We start from the raw sequence: 17059 nt of genomic DNA on the forward strand, positions 1-17059 counted from the left end.
CTCGCCCAAGATGCCGAACTTTTCGTGCAACGCGCGGAAGAAGCCCGTCAGCTTGCCCGAGTGCACATAACGCAACAACATAGCATCGATGCGCACCATTGCAATCTCCGCCACCGACCTGCTGAGTTCCAACCTGGTGATCGAGTTTTGGGCTGGACTCCGTGCACCGAAAAGGACTATCCGAGAAGCTTTTGAGCCGCTACTTCGGACCTTACAGAGTGTTGCAGTGAATTAGTGACATGAATTACGAAGTCCTTCCTGATGGAAACCAGCCTCCCCGACGTCTACAACCCCAATCTGAGATTGTGCACGTTGTGCGGCTGAAATCGTACTATAGCGCCTAATATTCGACGTTTTGAGACGCTTCAGTTAGTTTTTGTTGTTGCTCGTCTATAGTGCCTTGTGACTATATCGCACACCACAGTGATTGTGACTATAGCCTATGTGTTCGTCTTAGACCATCTCGGCGTTCTCAAGTCAAGCCTTTGTACGCTTTCCTAATTTTTTTTTTTGAACATGGGGTAATGCCACATGGTGCGGTGCAGGAAGGGACTGAAGAAGAGGAGAACGAGGTTCGTCTCGGCATCGCGCGCCGCCGCTTACGTTTCCGCAAAGTGCAACCGCCTATATCTTCATTCAGCTTGTATACTCCAGCAGGGTATACGCGAGAATATGTTGATCCGCCGATGCTGCTGACAATGCCGGTCACGTAGAAGGTGCAGCCCCTTTAAAGCTATGGGAAGTACCAGTCCAAGATTACAGGGAACTGCTGTCACTAGGTGAGCTACGTCAGCCGTAAGCGCGTATGCCACCCAAGCGAAGACGCTATATTCAAAAACGGGACCAACTCTGCTTAGGGGCTTCCATGTAGCCCCCATGTGACAATAGACGTCGTTGCTCGTTGCACCGGTCAAAACCTTTGTATAGATCAATCAAAGTAAACATGTTGGCTTCGTCGCCGCTGCTGTCAAAAAGCCCACTCAGCTTAAACATCCATTTTTAGTCAAGAAGTACCTTTGGGATAGTTGGTTCATATCGGTAATAAAACAGCGCCAGAGAACACAAGGGACCAGACGAAGAACGACACGTACACAGTGCGTACTAACAATTGAGGGTTCATACATTGGATGCGCAGAATAAATACTGGCTGAACATGCATAAACAGAAGATATCGAAATATCAGACACATGAAAGAGCATCGCATGCGCAAGCCTATATGCGTGAAAAACGGTTCCTGTAAGGAAACAAACGTCGTTCTCTTAGAGCATGACAGAGAGCTTGCTCACACAAGAATCACCCAGCCTTTTTATATCTAGGGCTTCAAGGATCTCCCTTGCTAGCCTGTCGGTTGATTTGGACTTGATCTCAGTTTTACACTGGGGCTGTTAGAACCTCGCTGGGTTTATTTTGACGTTCGCAGCTTCACTGAATTTGGGGAGAGAGAGGTGAGAGAGTACAAATATAGCATCGCTTCGTATAGCTACGCGGCGAGGGTGGGGGGAGCCTAGAGGGGGAGAGAAAGCGGCGAGGTGGGGACACAGGTGTGTGACGTCATTGCTCTGAGATAAAAACCTCACTGTCGCTTCGGCGGATTTCAAGAAGCTACTAGCTACACGGCGTCTGAGCTAGCATGCATCAGCGCTTAGGCGCAGCGGTTACGGCGGCGTCGCGACGGCGCAGAGTCTGGCACATGACGGTGTCGCAAAAAATCGTTTCTGTTGCGGCGGGTGCCTCAAATGGCGCGCCGTCCCAACCTAAAAGCTCCCACAGAGAAAGACGGCGTGGATTTTACAGCGATGCTGTATACCTCTTCCGTCCACGGAAATTTTCGTGTCGTAAAAAAAAAAAAAAAGAAATAAGACTCCCCATATGTGGGCCGATCCCGAAGCTAGTGCAACGCCGGGCCCACCCGCGCCGGAGGTGACGCAGGCGTTAAGCACTCCCCGTGCGTTGACCGATCCCAAAGTTAGAGCCATGCCGGGCCGACCCACAGCGGAGGTGAAGCCGGCTTTAAGCGCTCCCGATACGTGGGCCGAACCCTAAGATAGTGCGATGCCGGGCCGACCCGCGCAAAGGTGAAGTAGGCGTTAAGCGCTCCCCATACGTGGGCCGATCCTGAAGATAGTGCAATGCTGGGCCGGCCTGCGGCGGAGGTGACGCTGGCGTTAAGCACTCCCCATACGTTGACCGATACCAATGATAGTGCAATGCTGGGCCGACCCGCAGCGGCGGTGAAGCAGGCGTTAAGTACTCCCCATACGAGGGCCGAACCCGAAGATAGTACAATCTCGGGCAGACACGCGGTGGAGGTGAAGCAGGCGCTAAGCACTCCCGATACGTGGGGCGATACCGAAGTTAGGGCAACGCCGGGACTACCCGCGGCGGAGGTGACGCAAGCGTTAATCACTCTACGTACGTTGACCGATCCCAAAGTTAGAACAATGCCGGGCCGACCCGCGGCGGAGGTGAAGCAGGCGTTAAGCGGTCCCGATACGTGGGCCGATCCCGCAGCTAGAGCGATGCCGGGCCGACCCGCGCGGAGGCGAAGTAGGCGTTAAACACGCCCCATACGTGGGCGGATCCCGAAGCAGTGCAATGCCGGGCCGGCCCGGAGCGGAGGTGAAGCAGGCGTTAAGCACTTCCTATATGCGGGCCGTCCCGAAGTTAGTGCAATGCAGGGGCGACCCGCGGCGTAGGTGAAGCAGGCGTTAAGCAATCCCCATAAGTGGGCCGATCCAGAAGTTAGTGCAATGCCGGGCCGACCCGCGGCGGAGGTGACGCAGGCGTTAAGCACTCCCCATACGTTGACCGAGCCCAAAGATAGAGCCATAACGGGCCGACTCGCAGTGGAGGTAAAGGAGGCGTTAAGCACTCCCCATACGAGGGCCCATCCTGAAGCTAGTGCAATGCCGCGCTGACCCGCGGCGGAGGTGAAGCAGGCGTGAAGCACTCCCGATACGTGGGCGGATCATAATGTAGTGCGATGCCGGGCCGACCCACGCGGACTGAAGTAGGCGTTAAGCACACCCCATACGTGGACCGATACCGAAAATAGTGCAATGCTGGGCCGACCCGCGGCGGAGGTGAAGCAGGCGTTAAGCGCTCCCGATACGTGGGCCGATACCGAATATAGAGCGATGCCGGGCCGACCCGCGCGGAGGCGAAGTAGGCGTTAAGCACTCCCCATACGTGGTCCGATATCGAAGCAGTGCAATGCCTGGCCGGCCCTGAGCGTAGATTAAGGAGGCATTAAGCACTCCCTATAATCGGGCCGATACCAAAGTTAGTGCAAAGCCAGGGCGACCGCGGCGTAGGTGAAGCAGGCGTTAAGCACTCCCGACACGTGGGGCGATACCAAAGATAGTGCAATGCCTGGCCCGCCCGCACGGAAGTGAATGCGGCGTTGAGCACTTCCTATACGTGAACCGATTTCGAAGATAGTGCAATTCCGGGCCGACCCACAGCGGAGGTGACGAAGGCGTTAAGCCCTCCCCATACGTGGGCTGATACGGAAGTTGTGCAATGCCGGGCCGGCCCGCGGCGGAGGTGACGCAGGCGTTAAGCACTCCCCATACGTTGACCGATCCCGAAGGTAGTGCAATGCCGGGCCGACACGCAGCGGAGGTGAAGCAGGCGTTAAGCATTCCCCATAGCTCGGCCGATACCGAAGATAGTGCCATGCCGGGCCGACCCGCGCGGAGGTGAAGTAGGCGTTAAGCACTCCCCATATGTGGCCCGATCCCGAAGATAGTGCAATGCCGGGCCGGCCCGGAGCGGAGGTAAAGCAGGCGTTAAGCACTCCCCATGCCTGGGCCGATTCTCAAGATGTTGCGATGACGGACCGACTCGCATGGAGGTGAAGCAGGCGTTAACTCCCCGTACCTGGGCCGATTCTAAACATAGCACTATGCCGGGCCGACCCGCGACGGAGGTGAAGCAGGCGTTAAGCACTCCCGATACGTGGGCCGATCCCAAATATAATGCAATGCCGTGCCGACCCGCGGCGAATGTCAAGCAGGCGTTAACTCCCCATACGTGGGCCGATAGCGAAGATAGTGCGATGCCGGGCCGACCCACGGCGGAGGTGAAGCTTGCGTTAAGGACTCCCCATACGTGGGCCGATCGCGAAGATTGTGCAATGCTGGGCCAATCCGCGGTGGACGTGAAGCTGGCGTTAAGCACTCGCCGTATGTGGGCAGATCCCGAAGACAGTGCAATGCCTGGCCGCCCCACGGCGGATGTGAAGCAGGCGTTAAGCACTCCCTTAGGTATGCCGATCCTGAAGATACTTCAATGCGGGCCGACCCGCGGCGGAGGTCCAGTGCGCCATTAAGGGGCCCACATAAACAGCTTCACTGGTCATCCTTCTTCGCAGAGTGGAAGGGCACGGAGGTTTTTTTTTTTGTCAATTGTTTACTTGACCCAGCTCTGCTGGTCTTTGGTGTTTGCGATGGTAGAGCCACGGATAATCTTTTTCGGTCGTTCGGAGATGACGGTGTCCGTAGACCTAAACAAGTGGGGTCCGCATTGGAACAACAGGATGGTTGCTAATGGACTGCCTTGGCTTAGATACGTTTGGTACGAAGCACCAGACGGCGCCTTGTCTTCTAACAAATTCCTTTCATTTGCGTTACCGCACTTTAAACTTAAAATCTTGAAGGGACGCGCACCATAACATCCCGCAAAGGTACCTGCGTTTCACGTACATAAGGAGATAAACTCTATTTTAGAACTGTCTAATGGAGCGAGCTCAGATGCCGGAGGGTAGTGTGCGTGCGTAATGGTGACTAGACGAGTGGGCATGGTCCTTGCGTAGGCTACGCAAATAAAGTCACTGCTGATTGCCAAGTACTGTAAGTTTTTTTCCTATAACAGTGTGAAGCTGTGGGCCAAAGTTCAGCTCTGAATCTTAGAAGAGTGCTCCGGAGCTTCTTGCGATGGTGAAAAAGTTTCTACCCGAAGCTGAGCAGGAGATGTGCAGTTGCATGTGTAGATGTGCTGGCCCGCTGTGGTTCCGCAAGAGTGAAACTTTGCGGTGCGTAAGACTGTTTCTTATCCGAAGGAATTGCTACCTGCTGATAAGGAGGGCAGTTTTGCAGTGATGCCCAAGTCGATGTACTTGTGAACAGCATCCGACGCTTTAGCTTCAATGTTTAAGCATTGCGTGGATATTTCTTTGTGAAAGGTAAGAGTCAAAATCTTAAGTCTTTTTAAAAGACCTAATCTCACCATGCTATCCGTTGCTATCAGTTCTAACAAGGCACTACGCCTTGACGTGTTCTGAGCAGCGAAGACCCGTAAACCTGAATGTCCTCTACGCGGTATTGTATCGGAAAACAGAGCACGGCAGAAAGTAATGTGTTTGTACTTGATGCACCAGCTAAACAAATTGTTGGTAGATAATTCATGTAAAGTAAATAATTCTGAAGAAATAGTATTTTTTCTTGCAGGAAATGAGGCCAAACAGATGAATGCCTTTTCAATAGATATCAAAGATCTGTACTACTCGATACCGCAGGATGCCCTTCTAACTACCATAGCGGACTGCATAGAGTGCTATGGGTTGGTGGCCTTCCAAGATGTTTTCGGTATAGTCGTAATTTTGTTCTCTGAGCTGCTACGCGCCTACCTTGGCTTCACTTATGTGGAATGGAATGGGGCACCTTTTTACAAAAGGACGGTATGTACACTGGGTCCTGCATTGCTCCCTATTTAAGTGAAATTTTCTTAGCGAAATTAGAGGGACTGTTGCAACAGCGACTAGCAGACATGCAACCACTACGTGTGTTTAGATTGGTTGATGACTTTTTAGTGGTCTGAGAATCTGAAGAGAAAGACATGCAAAAGTAGTTTTCTGAAATAATTTCAGCTTTTCGTCAGTGCTTAGCACCTTTAGTAGTGATTCACGAGCTTCCTGTTGACTGCTATTTACCTTTCCTTGATTTAAGGCTACATTACATTTGTCATCCAAACAGATCTGCTGGAAATTCCAGCCTTGGTTTTCAACAGGTTCCAACCTGTTGGAACCTGTTGAAAATTTCAACAGGTTGGAAATTCCAACAGGTTTTGATGTTTCATTATTCGAATTCTAAGCTCGTAAAGGGCAGTATCCTTCATTCATCCTTTGACAATTCCTTAAAGAAATCATGCGTTCATCGGCTGCAAAAAAGTGCCGATCAGCAGGTTCGTCGCCCAACAGAAGCAGGATACCCACAAGCAATGTTTTATGCAGTTGGAGAAAAGATGCTTCAGCTCAAGAAGCAAGGCACTAATGCCAACTGGGCCGTTCACAGGTTCAAAGAATGTGTCCTCCATTCCTGACATACATTCCGTTTCGCATAACCCGAAGAAAGTGGCGGAAAGGGCGGGAGTAAATGTGGTTCTTACCGCACCCTACAAGCTAGCAAAAATGCGCCTAGAGGTTAATCAAGGAGATAGGGAACCTGTGTGTGCCAAGAATGATCGCGATAAGCCTGTACAGTGCGCTGAAGACGTAGTCTGCGCAATTGCTTTGGATTGCGGTGCATCATATATATGCCAGATGTAAAGAGGCCTAAATTACAAATGAAAAGAACATAAGTACACCACAACAAAAATAATATCACGGTATCTAGGCATTCACTGTGGGGACAGCGGCTGCACACCTTTATTGATTGAAAAATTAGCATTATGTTTAAATCAACAGTTAACTAGACAGATTGTTGAATCATGTCTAAATCAACAGCTAAACTAATAAAGGAGATCGTTGATGCCCTAGAAAAAAAAGAGCTGGGGATAATTGTGTCAGCAAGCCGTCCGTAATGCTCTCAGAGAAAGGCGTCAGATTCCTTATAGGAACCGTTCTTTACGCATAGTAGGCTTGACCATGTGATGTTAATTCATGTGTCTTATATTTCTCTATCTTCTGTTTATTGATGTCCTGCCAGTGCTTATTCTGCGCATCCAGTGAATAAACCTTCAGCTGTTAGTGTGCCCTGTGTGCGTGTCGTTCTTCTTCATCTGGTCCCTTGTGTTCTGTGGCGCTGTTTACCTACCGATGCATCTTCAAGTAAGCTTTAGAAGCTATAGCACTCATATACTCGGCATAATTTATCAGTGACAATGTTATTGACATTATCATTGCGTTATAGACAAATATTTGGATGGGTACTAAGGTGACACAGTATGTTCCATCCGTACAGAATTGGTGGCGTTTCCTTTTAACATGGTGCATATTAGTCAGAACAATCCGCACATACACGGATCGCGATTTACGTAAAATTCATCACAGAGACCGGAGAAGAGCTGATCACTTTATGTATGATGGAAATGTCGTGGTATATAAGCGGGCTAGATAACATTTGCCTGATAGGGAAGCCTGCTGACTAGCGCGCGGTCAACGCCGCGGCTTGGATTAGGCTATACAGATTTAATGGTGGTGGGCTCTTCTGCTTCGCCCTATGGCTAGCAAGTGCTACGATACCAAGACAGTGGTTGCTTGATGGTCGTCGGCGGAACGGAAAGGAAGCACAAAGCATTTTGAGCTTATAGCTGCCTTCGAAGTAAACAATTCTAGCTTATGATCGGCCGACATTCCACAACTTTTTATGCATGAAATGCTTTTAGCTCCCGTTGTCAGCGGCCTTCACGTGATCTTGAGCCAAAAGCCAGAGCCGTTATGCGGGCACTCAAGCGAGGACCTACGGGCACTGAAACTAGAACATCCAGGCAAGTTGAGAGAACAAAACTGGATCATGCGGGCAACCAGTCAAGACAGTATTACATACGCTGGTTACTTCCCAAAGAAGTGACAACAAATATTTTATGTATTTACTTATTTATTTGTTCATATTGTCGATCCCATCAGTGATCATAACAGGAATGGCATACATAGTTATCTTGCAATGTAACAACAATAATTAGCGCAATATTAAGATTGAACATAATAGACATGCAATTAGCGTATCCAAACAATATAGTAGGCAGAAAAATAACGTAATACATTGTAACATTGTTACGAAAAAATCAAGAGGTAATCAAAATGGTAGAAAATTTACAAAGGTGAAAAAAATAGTAGGCATTAATTACACAATAACCCATAGCATTAAATTTAAGAGTAAGAAGGGGTAACGAGGTAGTATGTCAAATACCAATGGTGATAGGCAATCATTACAACAGGAAATGAAGTAAACAATTTGCATAAATAAACAATAGTACTGAGTAATGACAACTAATACAAGTTATAAAAGTGAGTCATACACAAGAGGTAGCAATCCATACGATACGTTTAAGGTGTTGTTAAAGAAATTGTGATTATGTACACAATATAATGAAATTAAATGGCACAGAAATAAACGGTGACACATGTACGTGATAATTGTAAAAAACGTAATTAAGGATGGGCTGTTTGTAGTACTAGGGTCCAGCTTATTCCATTCACGTGTCATTAAAGGGAAAAAAAACGAATGCTTATGGCTTTCCGTATGAAATGTGTGTTCGTTTAATGATAGGGAATGTTTATGTCGGGTAAGTCGTGTTCGTGCTGTAGATAAGTATTTAGAATTGTCTATTTCCAATTCATTATGAATGAGTTGATACATAATTTTTAATCGTGCAAGCTTGGCTCGATTTTGTAAGGTCAGTATACCGGCCTGTTTTAGCAATTCTGGGGGTGAGTCTGTTAACCTATGTTTGTTGTAAATATATCTTAGTGCCTTCCTTGGAATTGCTTCTAGTTTGTTAACGAGTTCTTTGGTGAAAGGAAACCAAAAAATAACAAAATTGTAATACAGATCTGACAAATATGTTATATGCTAGTAGTTTTGTGTTTGGGGGTGGTAGTCTAAGACGCCTGTTTAGGAAGAACACCTTTTTTTGTGCGGTCGAGGTAACGTTGTTAACATGGCGCTCCCACCTGAAATCGTGTGTTAATGTTAAGCCAAGGCACTTGTACTCCTTAACTTTGTTAAGTGTGGCGTTATTTATAGTGTAGTTAAATTCTGATGGGAGGTTTTTTCTCGTAATCGGTAAAATAGCAGATTGTTTATTATTTAAAGTGATTTGCCATTAGTTACACTATTTGTATACAAGTGACAAAGCGTCGTTCAAGGCCACATGGTCATTATAAGAATTGATTACCTGATGCAGAACACAATCGGTCAGCAAATTGACTTTTACAAACTGAGTGCGGTTAGTAAGATAGTCTTTGATTCAGTTCAGAATAGGACCCTTTCCCAAGGGAAGTTCGAGTTTATAAATTAATTTCTTATGTATTACGCGATCGAAGGCTTTTGAAAAATCTAGAAAGAGTAGATCGATTTGTTTCTGTAGGTCAATACTTAACGATACATCGTGGAAAAGCTCAATAAGTTGTGTGACTGTGGAAACTCCTTCGCGGAAACCATGCTGACAATCTGTTAGTATTTCTTCCTGTTCAAAGTGTTTGGTTATGTGCTTTAAGATAATGTGTTCTGCTAGTTTACAGACAGTGCATGTTAGTGTGATTGTCCTGTAGTTAGCGGGTTCTGTTTTACTTCCCGATGTATGAATTGGTTTCACTTTAGCTGTTTTAGAATCCATAGGGAGGGTGCCTGTGGAGATTGATTTGTTAAAAATAAAAAAATATGTGCTTGGCCATCCGCTTAGCGTATCTGTGAAGGAATGCATTTGGAATACTATCAGGTCCTGGTGATTTCTTTGGGTCTAAGTTAAGTAGTAGGTTAAGTACGCCTGTTTCGGTTAGTGTGAGTGGCTCTAGAGGCTTATTTCTAGAGAAGCTTGCTTGTGGTAGCGTGCAGTTGTCCTCAGTGAAAATGCAGCAGAAGTAGTCGTTAAGCAAGTTAGCAGAGTTTCTGTTATCTTCAATTGAGGCTCCGTTGTCGTTACGATTCTTTTGGTTAATGTAGCTCCAGAACTTTGTGGGAGCAGTTTTCAAAAAGTTTGTGAGTGGATTAGTAAAGTAAAGCTGTTTGGCTGTCTTAATTTTTGATTTCATAAGTTGGATAGCTGCGCTGAGATTTTCATGTGTAAAATTTAATGGGTTAGTTTTCAGCAATTTTCGCATTCGCCTTACTTTACGTTTCGCATGTATAACGTCACGCGTTATCCATGGATTACGCCTAGTAAGTTTTTTGTCGAGTTGGTATGTAATTGGTTATACAATGAGATATAATGACGTTAAATGCGAGCCACAATGTATCGATGTCCGTATTGCTGTTATGTGAAAGTTGCAAAAACGAGTCGTATGCATTAATCAGGTAATCAAGTATACTACTGTCGTTAGCTTTACTATAGTCGGGGTAAGCGATGATTTGCTGAGGGGTAACGACGTCATGAAGGGATATAGTGCAACAGGTGATTTTGTGATCCGAAATACCATCTAGTAAGCTTAATCTAGTTTCGTCACATATGAAGTGATTGCTGAGGAATATCAGATCTAGTATAGAAGAGCTGGATCCCTGTACACGTGTAGGTTCAGTTACAATTTGAGTAAGGTTGAACGATAACATAAAGTCAAGTAACACATCCGCACAGGTTGAATGATGCTGCATTGTTTGCCAGTTCACTTCAGGAACCTTAAAATCACCTGCGATTATTAATCTGGACCCTGATGCATATTGCTCAGTATATTCATTCAATCGGCGCATATTGTCGATATATTGTCGAAATATTGCTTCCGAAGTCTTCCTAATGTTTGTTCACAATACCACTCAAGCTGTATCTTGTAGTATGCTGAAGTTTTATTTGTTACTTACATTAGCGGGCGTTCAAAATGCAGATACAGGGCGCTCTACACTTGATTGTTAATTTTTGGCGCTGAAACAGTGTTGCCTGTACTCTTTTCAACGCCAGCGGTCCATGACGTCCGTGGCGCGCCTGGCGCGCCGGTAGCGCCAGTAGCGTCCGGCGCATCACGGATGGCTGTTTGACCGAGACGAGACTTGCAATGAGGTTCTGTATGGGACAGGAAACCATAGCGTCCACATGGACCAATGCAAAGCATTGCGTGGTGCGTTGTGGTGTGGCGGGGTGTGCCGTGGCGAACATGCACCGCACCCATTTTAGGATTGTGGCTAGTATCATCTCCAACCAGTCTGCTTTGCCGGTAGCCATTTCATGCTTACATCTACTCTCAATTACGCGAGAGCCAGCATTTTTTCCCAGCCTTGATCTTGGGAATTAGCTACAGCGGTTGCAACCTTCGAACACCTCTGCAGTTTTGGTGATTTTATGGACAGCGCCACAGTCCGTCGATCGGACTGTGGCGCTGTCCGATCGACGGACGAAAATCGTCGATGTATGGGTATTCTGAAGGCACGTCAGTGTTGTTCAGTGCCTGCATGCATTCCCACATGCTAGCTCTCGGCAACAGCAGCACAAGTTGACGGCGTGGCGGTGTTGTACGATGACAGGCTGCAAGTTGCTCAATCAGAATTGGGAGTTTTTATTAGCCAGTTTGTTTTTATTATGCGTGTTTATTTCCTAAATCTACCTCCGTCACCTTTATTCAGATATTTGTACAGGGGCAGGATGCGTTATGATCATCTTGCTTCTTTCGTGCTTACGGAGCTGCTTTCTATACGATATTCAAAACGATGTAGCGTCGTGGGTCCATGTGTCAAATATCATATTAGGCTAATCTATATTCATGCACTGCAAGGCGACATGGAATTACAGGGGGGGGGGGAGTCTTCAAAGTGAAACATCTGTGTTTGTATTGCACTATGAGCATGCGCCAGTTTACTCACCCAGAAGTCCCATGGCACGGTCCAGCTCCGACCGCAGAATGGCCAGTACCTGGTCCACGCCTTCTTTGCCCTGAATTGAGTCGGAGAATACCGTCAACAAGGTGGGATGATACTTTGGAATGTTAGAATTAAATTATGGGGTTTTACGTACCAAAAGCACGACTTGATTATGAGGTACGCCGTAGTGGGCGACTCTGAATTCATTTTGACCACCAGGAGGTCTTTAACGTGCTCCCAAATCTAAGCACACACGTGTTTGTTTCTGGATTTCGCCCCCGGGGATATGCAAGTGCTGTTGCCAGGATTTTATCCTGCAAGCTCGTGCTTAGTAGCGCAACAGCAAAGCCACAAAGCAACAACGGCGGGTGCTTTGAAAGTTTATAGGAACAATTGCAGTCAGAGGAGTCCTGAACAAGATTGTGCTTTTTAATTTTGTCATTTGACATAAGTTATTATAGGACTGTCTAGATAGCACAAAATTTTTGAAACACCGTGTTTTGAACTTTCTGTTAGCATTGTTTTAATTATTCTTAAATGTACCTATTTTTCTAGCACCATTAGTCGCAGATCTTTCTGATATCGCAAATCAAGGGAAAATGGTATGCTACACAAGTGTAACTAGAACTATGTAGATACGTAAAACGTTAAGCCAAAATGTTTTTGTTTTTGTTTTAACGTCCAACCGCCACTACGACATGCATTTTATTTGTGTATCATACTCCCATAAGCTTATGGATATTTATTATAGTTTGAGAGTTGTACGATGCCCTAACTCACATCTTCAGAAAATTTAGTTCATATACACCCAACACTTCTTTACAAAAACATGAAAAATTGCCCGGAAACGTCGACTTGGTTTCTAAAAAAAGAATACCAGGATTACACTGCTCTTCATACTGAATTTAACTGCAGCGCTTCCTCCTCTTTCTTCGGTCCTTTCGTAGCTGTTTTGCTTCTGCGTTTAGTTTGAAATCACGTTTTCTTTCCGCCATCGATAGCGTGCACATGGAGACAAAGAAAGGTCCTGGAGTGACCCCTAGGTACTTTAGCACATTTGCACGGTAGCGGCTGCCAGAAAACTTTCAATTTCTTGTTAGCCTTTGAGATCTCACCATCAGCAGCACCGTACAAAATACTGGCGCCTTCATAGATGCGACGTACTCTCCAAGGCCACCATAAACAATAAAAAGAGGAGCGCACGGTAGCCACATGGCTGTAATTAAGACGCACTACATAGAAAAAAGATAGCCAAAAGCAAGTCCTTTTTTATGTTCTGAAAGCGTCAAACAATATCGAAATTAAACCACGCGGCATGGACACATTGCGGTCGATGGGAATACTAAAATGAATTGAATAGTTAAAGTCACGCATACCCAAGTGTACTACACTTATTGAAAGTTAAAGGAATGCGGCTTTCAAAAGGAAACAAACTTTGAAAATTTATATTTTGGAACAAATAGTTTCACCCTCCTCAATATTTCGAGCTTGCTCGGCGTGGCCATTCGTTCACTGCACGCAGGGGCATTCTTGTCTGTTTCTTTTTCATACATATTGCGATGTTTGCAGTCTGCTCGATATCTGTTGTGTAATGCAGCATTTGCCGCTAATATTGCATAACATGCCGTGTTTCCTTTTGTTATTTTTCCTCTTTATATTATGTAATCCATTGCGCTCTACGATGCCTCGGCGCTCGAGTGTAGGTAACATAAATAAATAAATAAAGTAAATAAATACTCGTAATTATTCTTTGCTCACTGAATAAAATTTATTAGTCAATATTAGCGGCTAAGCAAATAAGACCTGACTTGAAGGACTCTATATTATTAGTTTCATATTTCTTGGCTATGCGCCTTCTTAGTATGGAGGCATAAAAGTCTCCTGAATAGTCGTTGTTGCTGCTACTGCTATAATAGTTACTGCAAATCAATAATTTATGGTGGCTTACTAAGTTCCCGGGAGTAAGCTATACGGTTTTCATGCTGGCCCACTTCGAAGAAATAGAGAACCGGTAATATCAAGGCACACACAAATTTACATCACACGCACAAAAGGCTCACAAACATGCATGGTATTTCAAGGGCACGTTGCACAGTGCAGAAAATAAAATTATGAGTAGCAGAATATGAGAGCCACGCAAGTGGAAGAGAAGACGGGAGTTAAACAACGTTGTTCAAAGAGAGGGAATTGAAGCGGACAATCTCGCCATGTAGGAAAGTATCGATGCGCTCAGCGTGAATATCGCTGGATTATGCATTGGGTTATGCACGCCGAAAGGGGAAAACAGAAGGCATAGTACTTTCTAGTTGATATTGCGGCACAGAACTTCAGAACTGTCGAAATGACTGCGAGTAGATAATCAAGCCACGAATCAATTTATGAACAAATAAATTACCTTGTACAACCTACCTGGAGGTATAAGAAAAGCGAGTGTTTTACTCATCTGCCTGTAACAGCGCCGACAGGCGCGTTACAATGTCGTCGTTCAGTGTCAGTTATCAGGAGCGGAAACGCCCACCATGTCAAAGGTGGGAAGAATCGATCGTTTTGACGAGAAGGCCTAAAGTTTTGACTCGTACGTGGAACGGTTTGAGTTGTATGTGAAGGCAAACGAAGTAGCCGACAGCAAGAAATTACCCGTATTCATGAGGGTCGTAAGAGAGAAGTCGTACGAAATACTGAAAAACCTGCTCGTACCCTCTGCGCCGTCCAGTAAAACGTGCGATGAGGCAAAAGCGGTTCTGAATAACCATTACAGCCCCCGGAAGGCCATCATAGCGTAAAGATGCAGACTCAACCGCCGCGTACAGATTGAACAAGAAAGCGTGACAGAATTCACACTCAAGCTGAAGACTTTAGCGAAAAGTTGCGCATTCGGTGACTTTCTTGACCAAGCCTTGAAGGGCAGGCTCGTAGCGGGGCTGCAATGCGCGGACACCCAACGGGAGCTGTTTGCGGCCGGGTTTCTGACCTTTGAAGGGGCTTGCGAAATTGCTCTGAATCGCGAAATGGCATCCAAGCAGTCGAAACAAGTGACGTCTGATGAAGCAGGTCCTAAGGCGGACCTGATAACTGAAAGAAGGCAAATAGACAAGCTCTCAGGTAAACAACGCCCCGTCACAGAGAACCGCTGGCGAGGAGTGAGGACCGAACCGATAGAATGTTTCCGATGTGGAAAGAAACACTCGGAAAGACCGTGTCGATGCCGCAGGTACAAGATCCCCAACTCAGGAACGCAAGGTCATCTTAGGACGATGTGCAGGCGGGGACCCGACCCACGCAAAGAATTAAATTGGGTGGGCGACTCCACGGAAGAATCGGAGAATGATTTCCAGATTTGTAGTATCGCCAGCAACAAGTCGGCGTATTATGTTACCGTGGATGTAGAGGGCCACCAAAGGGACCATGCAAATAAACACGGACGCCTCAGTGACGGTGATGTCAAAGGCAACGTATCAGCAGAACTGAGCGCATCTTCTGCTGGAGGTGGTGGCTGATCGGTTAAGAACGTACAGTCGCGATCAATTTGAAGGTGATCGCTCGAGCGGCGACCGAAACTAGGAGCAGCGCCACGTTACGTTATCACCGTTAGTCAAGAGGGAACCATCAGATAGCTTCCCTCTCTCTCTTTTGCTGTTCGCTGAGCCGCTGTCACTCCCGTCTGGCAACTGGCAGCTTTTCTTCACCCTTCAGGAGATAAGCTGCGAATTCATTTCGACTGCCTTATCAGCTATTGCACAGAGGCGTCATTGTTAGCCAATGTATTCATGAGGCAGTGACGCACACACATCATTGCCATGAAAGGGTAACATGCACAAAAGTGTGACGAATTAGTCTTGGGGGTGACGGTTGCAGCCTGGACGAGCGTAAAAGCGGAAAAAGATAGCGCAATTTTTATCTTCGCAGTTCCGAAATAGGCCGCTATGCTGCTTGGAAGGCCCGCCGGTCGCAGCTCGAGCGATCACCTTCAAATTGATCGCGGCTGCACACGACGAGCTTGTACCAGTTCTTGGTTCCGTCGGCGTGCAAGTAAAATACAACAAGCAGACTTGCATCCTTCGACTGATAACAGTCGATGATGTAGGAAACCAGTGGTCGTGCCTACTGGGAAGAAACTGGCTGAGGCGACTAAGGGTAAATTGGAAAGAAGTCGCGGTCATAGGTAAGGTAGACACAGCTGAAACAGAAATTTGCGCCTGTTGTTTCTAAGCAGTTAGCACCAATTTCCGGGTTCAAAGCGCAAATACTAATAAAACCGTACAGAAAAGTCGTGTTCTTCAGAGCACGTAAGGTGCCTTTCGCTCTTGTTGAACCAGTGGGAAATAAGGTGGATGCCTGGGAAGAAGCCGGAGTCATGAAGCGGGTAACACGAAGCGAGTGGGCCACACCCTTGGTCGCTGCGCCAAAAGATGGAGGGGCGGATGTCCGGTTGTGTGGTGGCCCCTCCTTTTCTTAATATACATCAATGACCTACCTTGTAATATTTCTTCTCATATCCGACTCTTCGCTGATGATTGTGTGGTTTACCGAGCAGTTACTAACGCCAGCGACCATTTGGCGTTACAAAATGACCTATCGCGCATACAAAACTGGTGTACCACTTGGCTCATATCATTAAATTTAGCTGAAACCGTGTTAATGTCTATTCATCGTTGTCGTAATTGCGATACCCCTAATTATAGCATCAATAGCACGCAGATTGCAACAAATGATTCCTTCAAATATCTTGGTGCGTACATCTCTCGTGACTTAACTTGGACCTGTCATGTTAACCACATAATAAACTCTGCTAATCGCACTCTAGGTTATCTACGCCGAACCCTTTTCCTCGCTCCTCCCACTATTAAACAACTTGCTTTTCTAACCTTTGTGCGGCCCAATGGAGTCTGCCGATGCTATTTTTGACCCCCACCACAATAACCTTATTAATGCCCTCGAATCGGTTCAGAACCGCGCGACACGATTTATCCTGTCAACTTATTCGTATAATTCAAACATCTCAGCAGTAAAAGCCCAAATAAACCTACCCTCTCTAGCCTCACGCCGTAGAATAGCACGTCTTAACCTTTTTCATAAATTTTATCATTGTTTGCCTTTTGACAACCCGTACATAAAAAGAGCACATCGCATTGCCCGCACCAGTCACTCTAACACAGTATATCGCCCACAAGCCCATACCGTTACTTTTCAGCAATCATTTTTTCTGCGCACAACACTAGACTGGAACGGCCTGCGCGCCGAAGTTGCCACTATCATCGACCCACTTGCGTTCAAGCGACTCATTGCAAATATCCCTTTTTAATTTGTAGTATCTATCTTTGTCACTAACTCCCCCC

The 17059-nt window shown here is 46.4% G+C and overlaps 1 protein-coding gene across 2 annotated transcripts in view; it reads right to left on the minus strand.

The window, feature by feature from the left end:
• The window catches only part of LOC142576671 (2-Hydroxyacid oxidase 1-like), a 229103-nt gene that overhangs the window by 24868 nt on the left and 187176 nt on the right, over nt 1-17059 (minus strand). For both annotated transcript variants that reach the window (XM_075686901.1, XM_075686900.1), the window contains one exon: nt 11727-11796. In XM_075686901.1, the coding sequence (XP_075543016.1) occupies nt 11727-11796 (70 nt within the window). The remainder of the gene's footprint in view (nt 1-11726; nt 11797-17059) is intronic.

The sequence above is a fragment of the Dermacentor variabilis genome, chromosome 3 (assembly GCF_050947875.1).
Source record: "Dermacentor variabilis isolate Ectoservices chromosome 3, ASM5094787v1, whole genome shotgun sequence".
NCBI lineage: Eukaryota > Metazoa > Arthropoda > Arachnida > Ixodida > Ixodidae > Dermacentor > Dermacentor variabilis.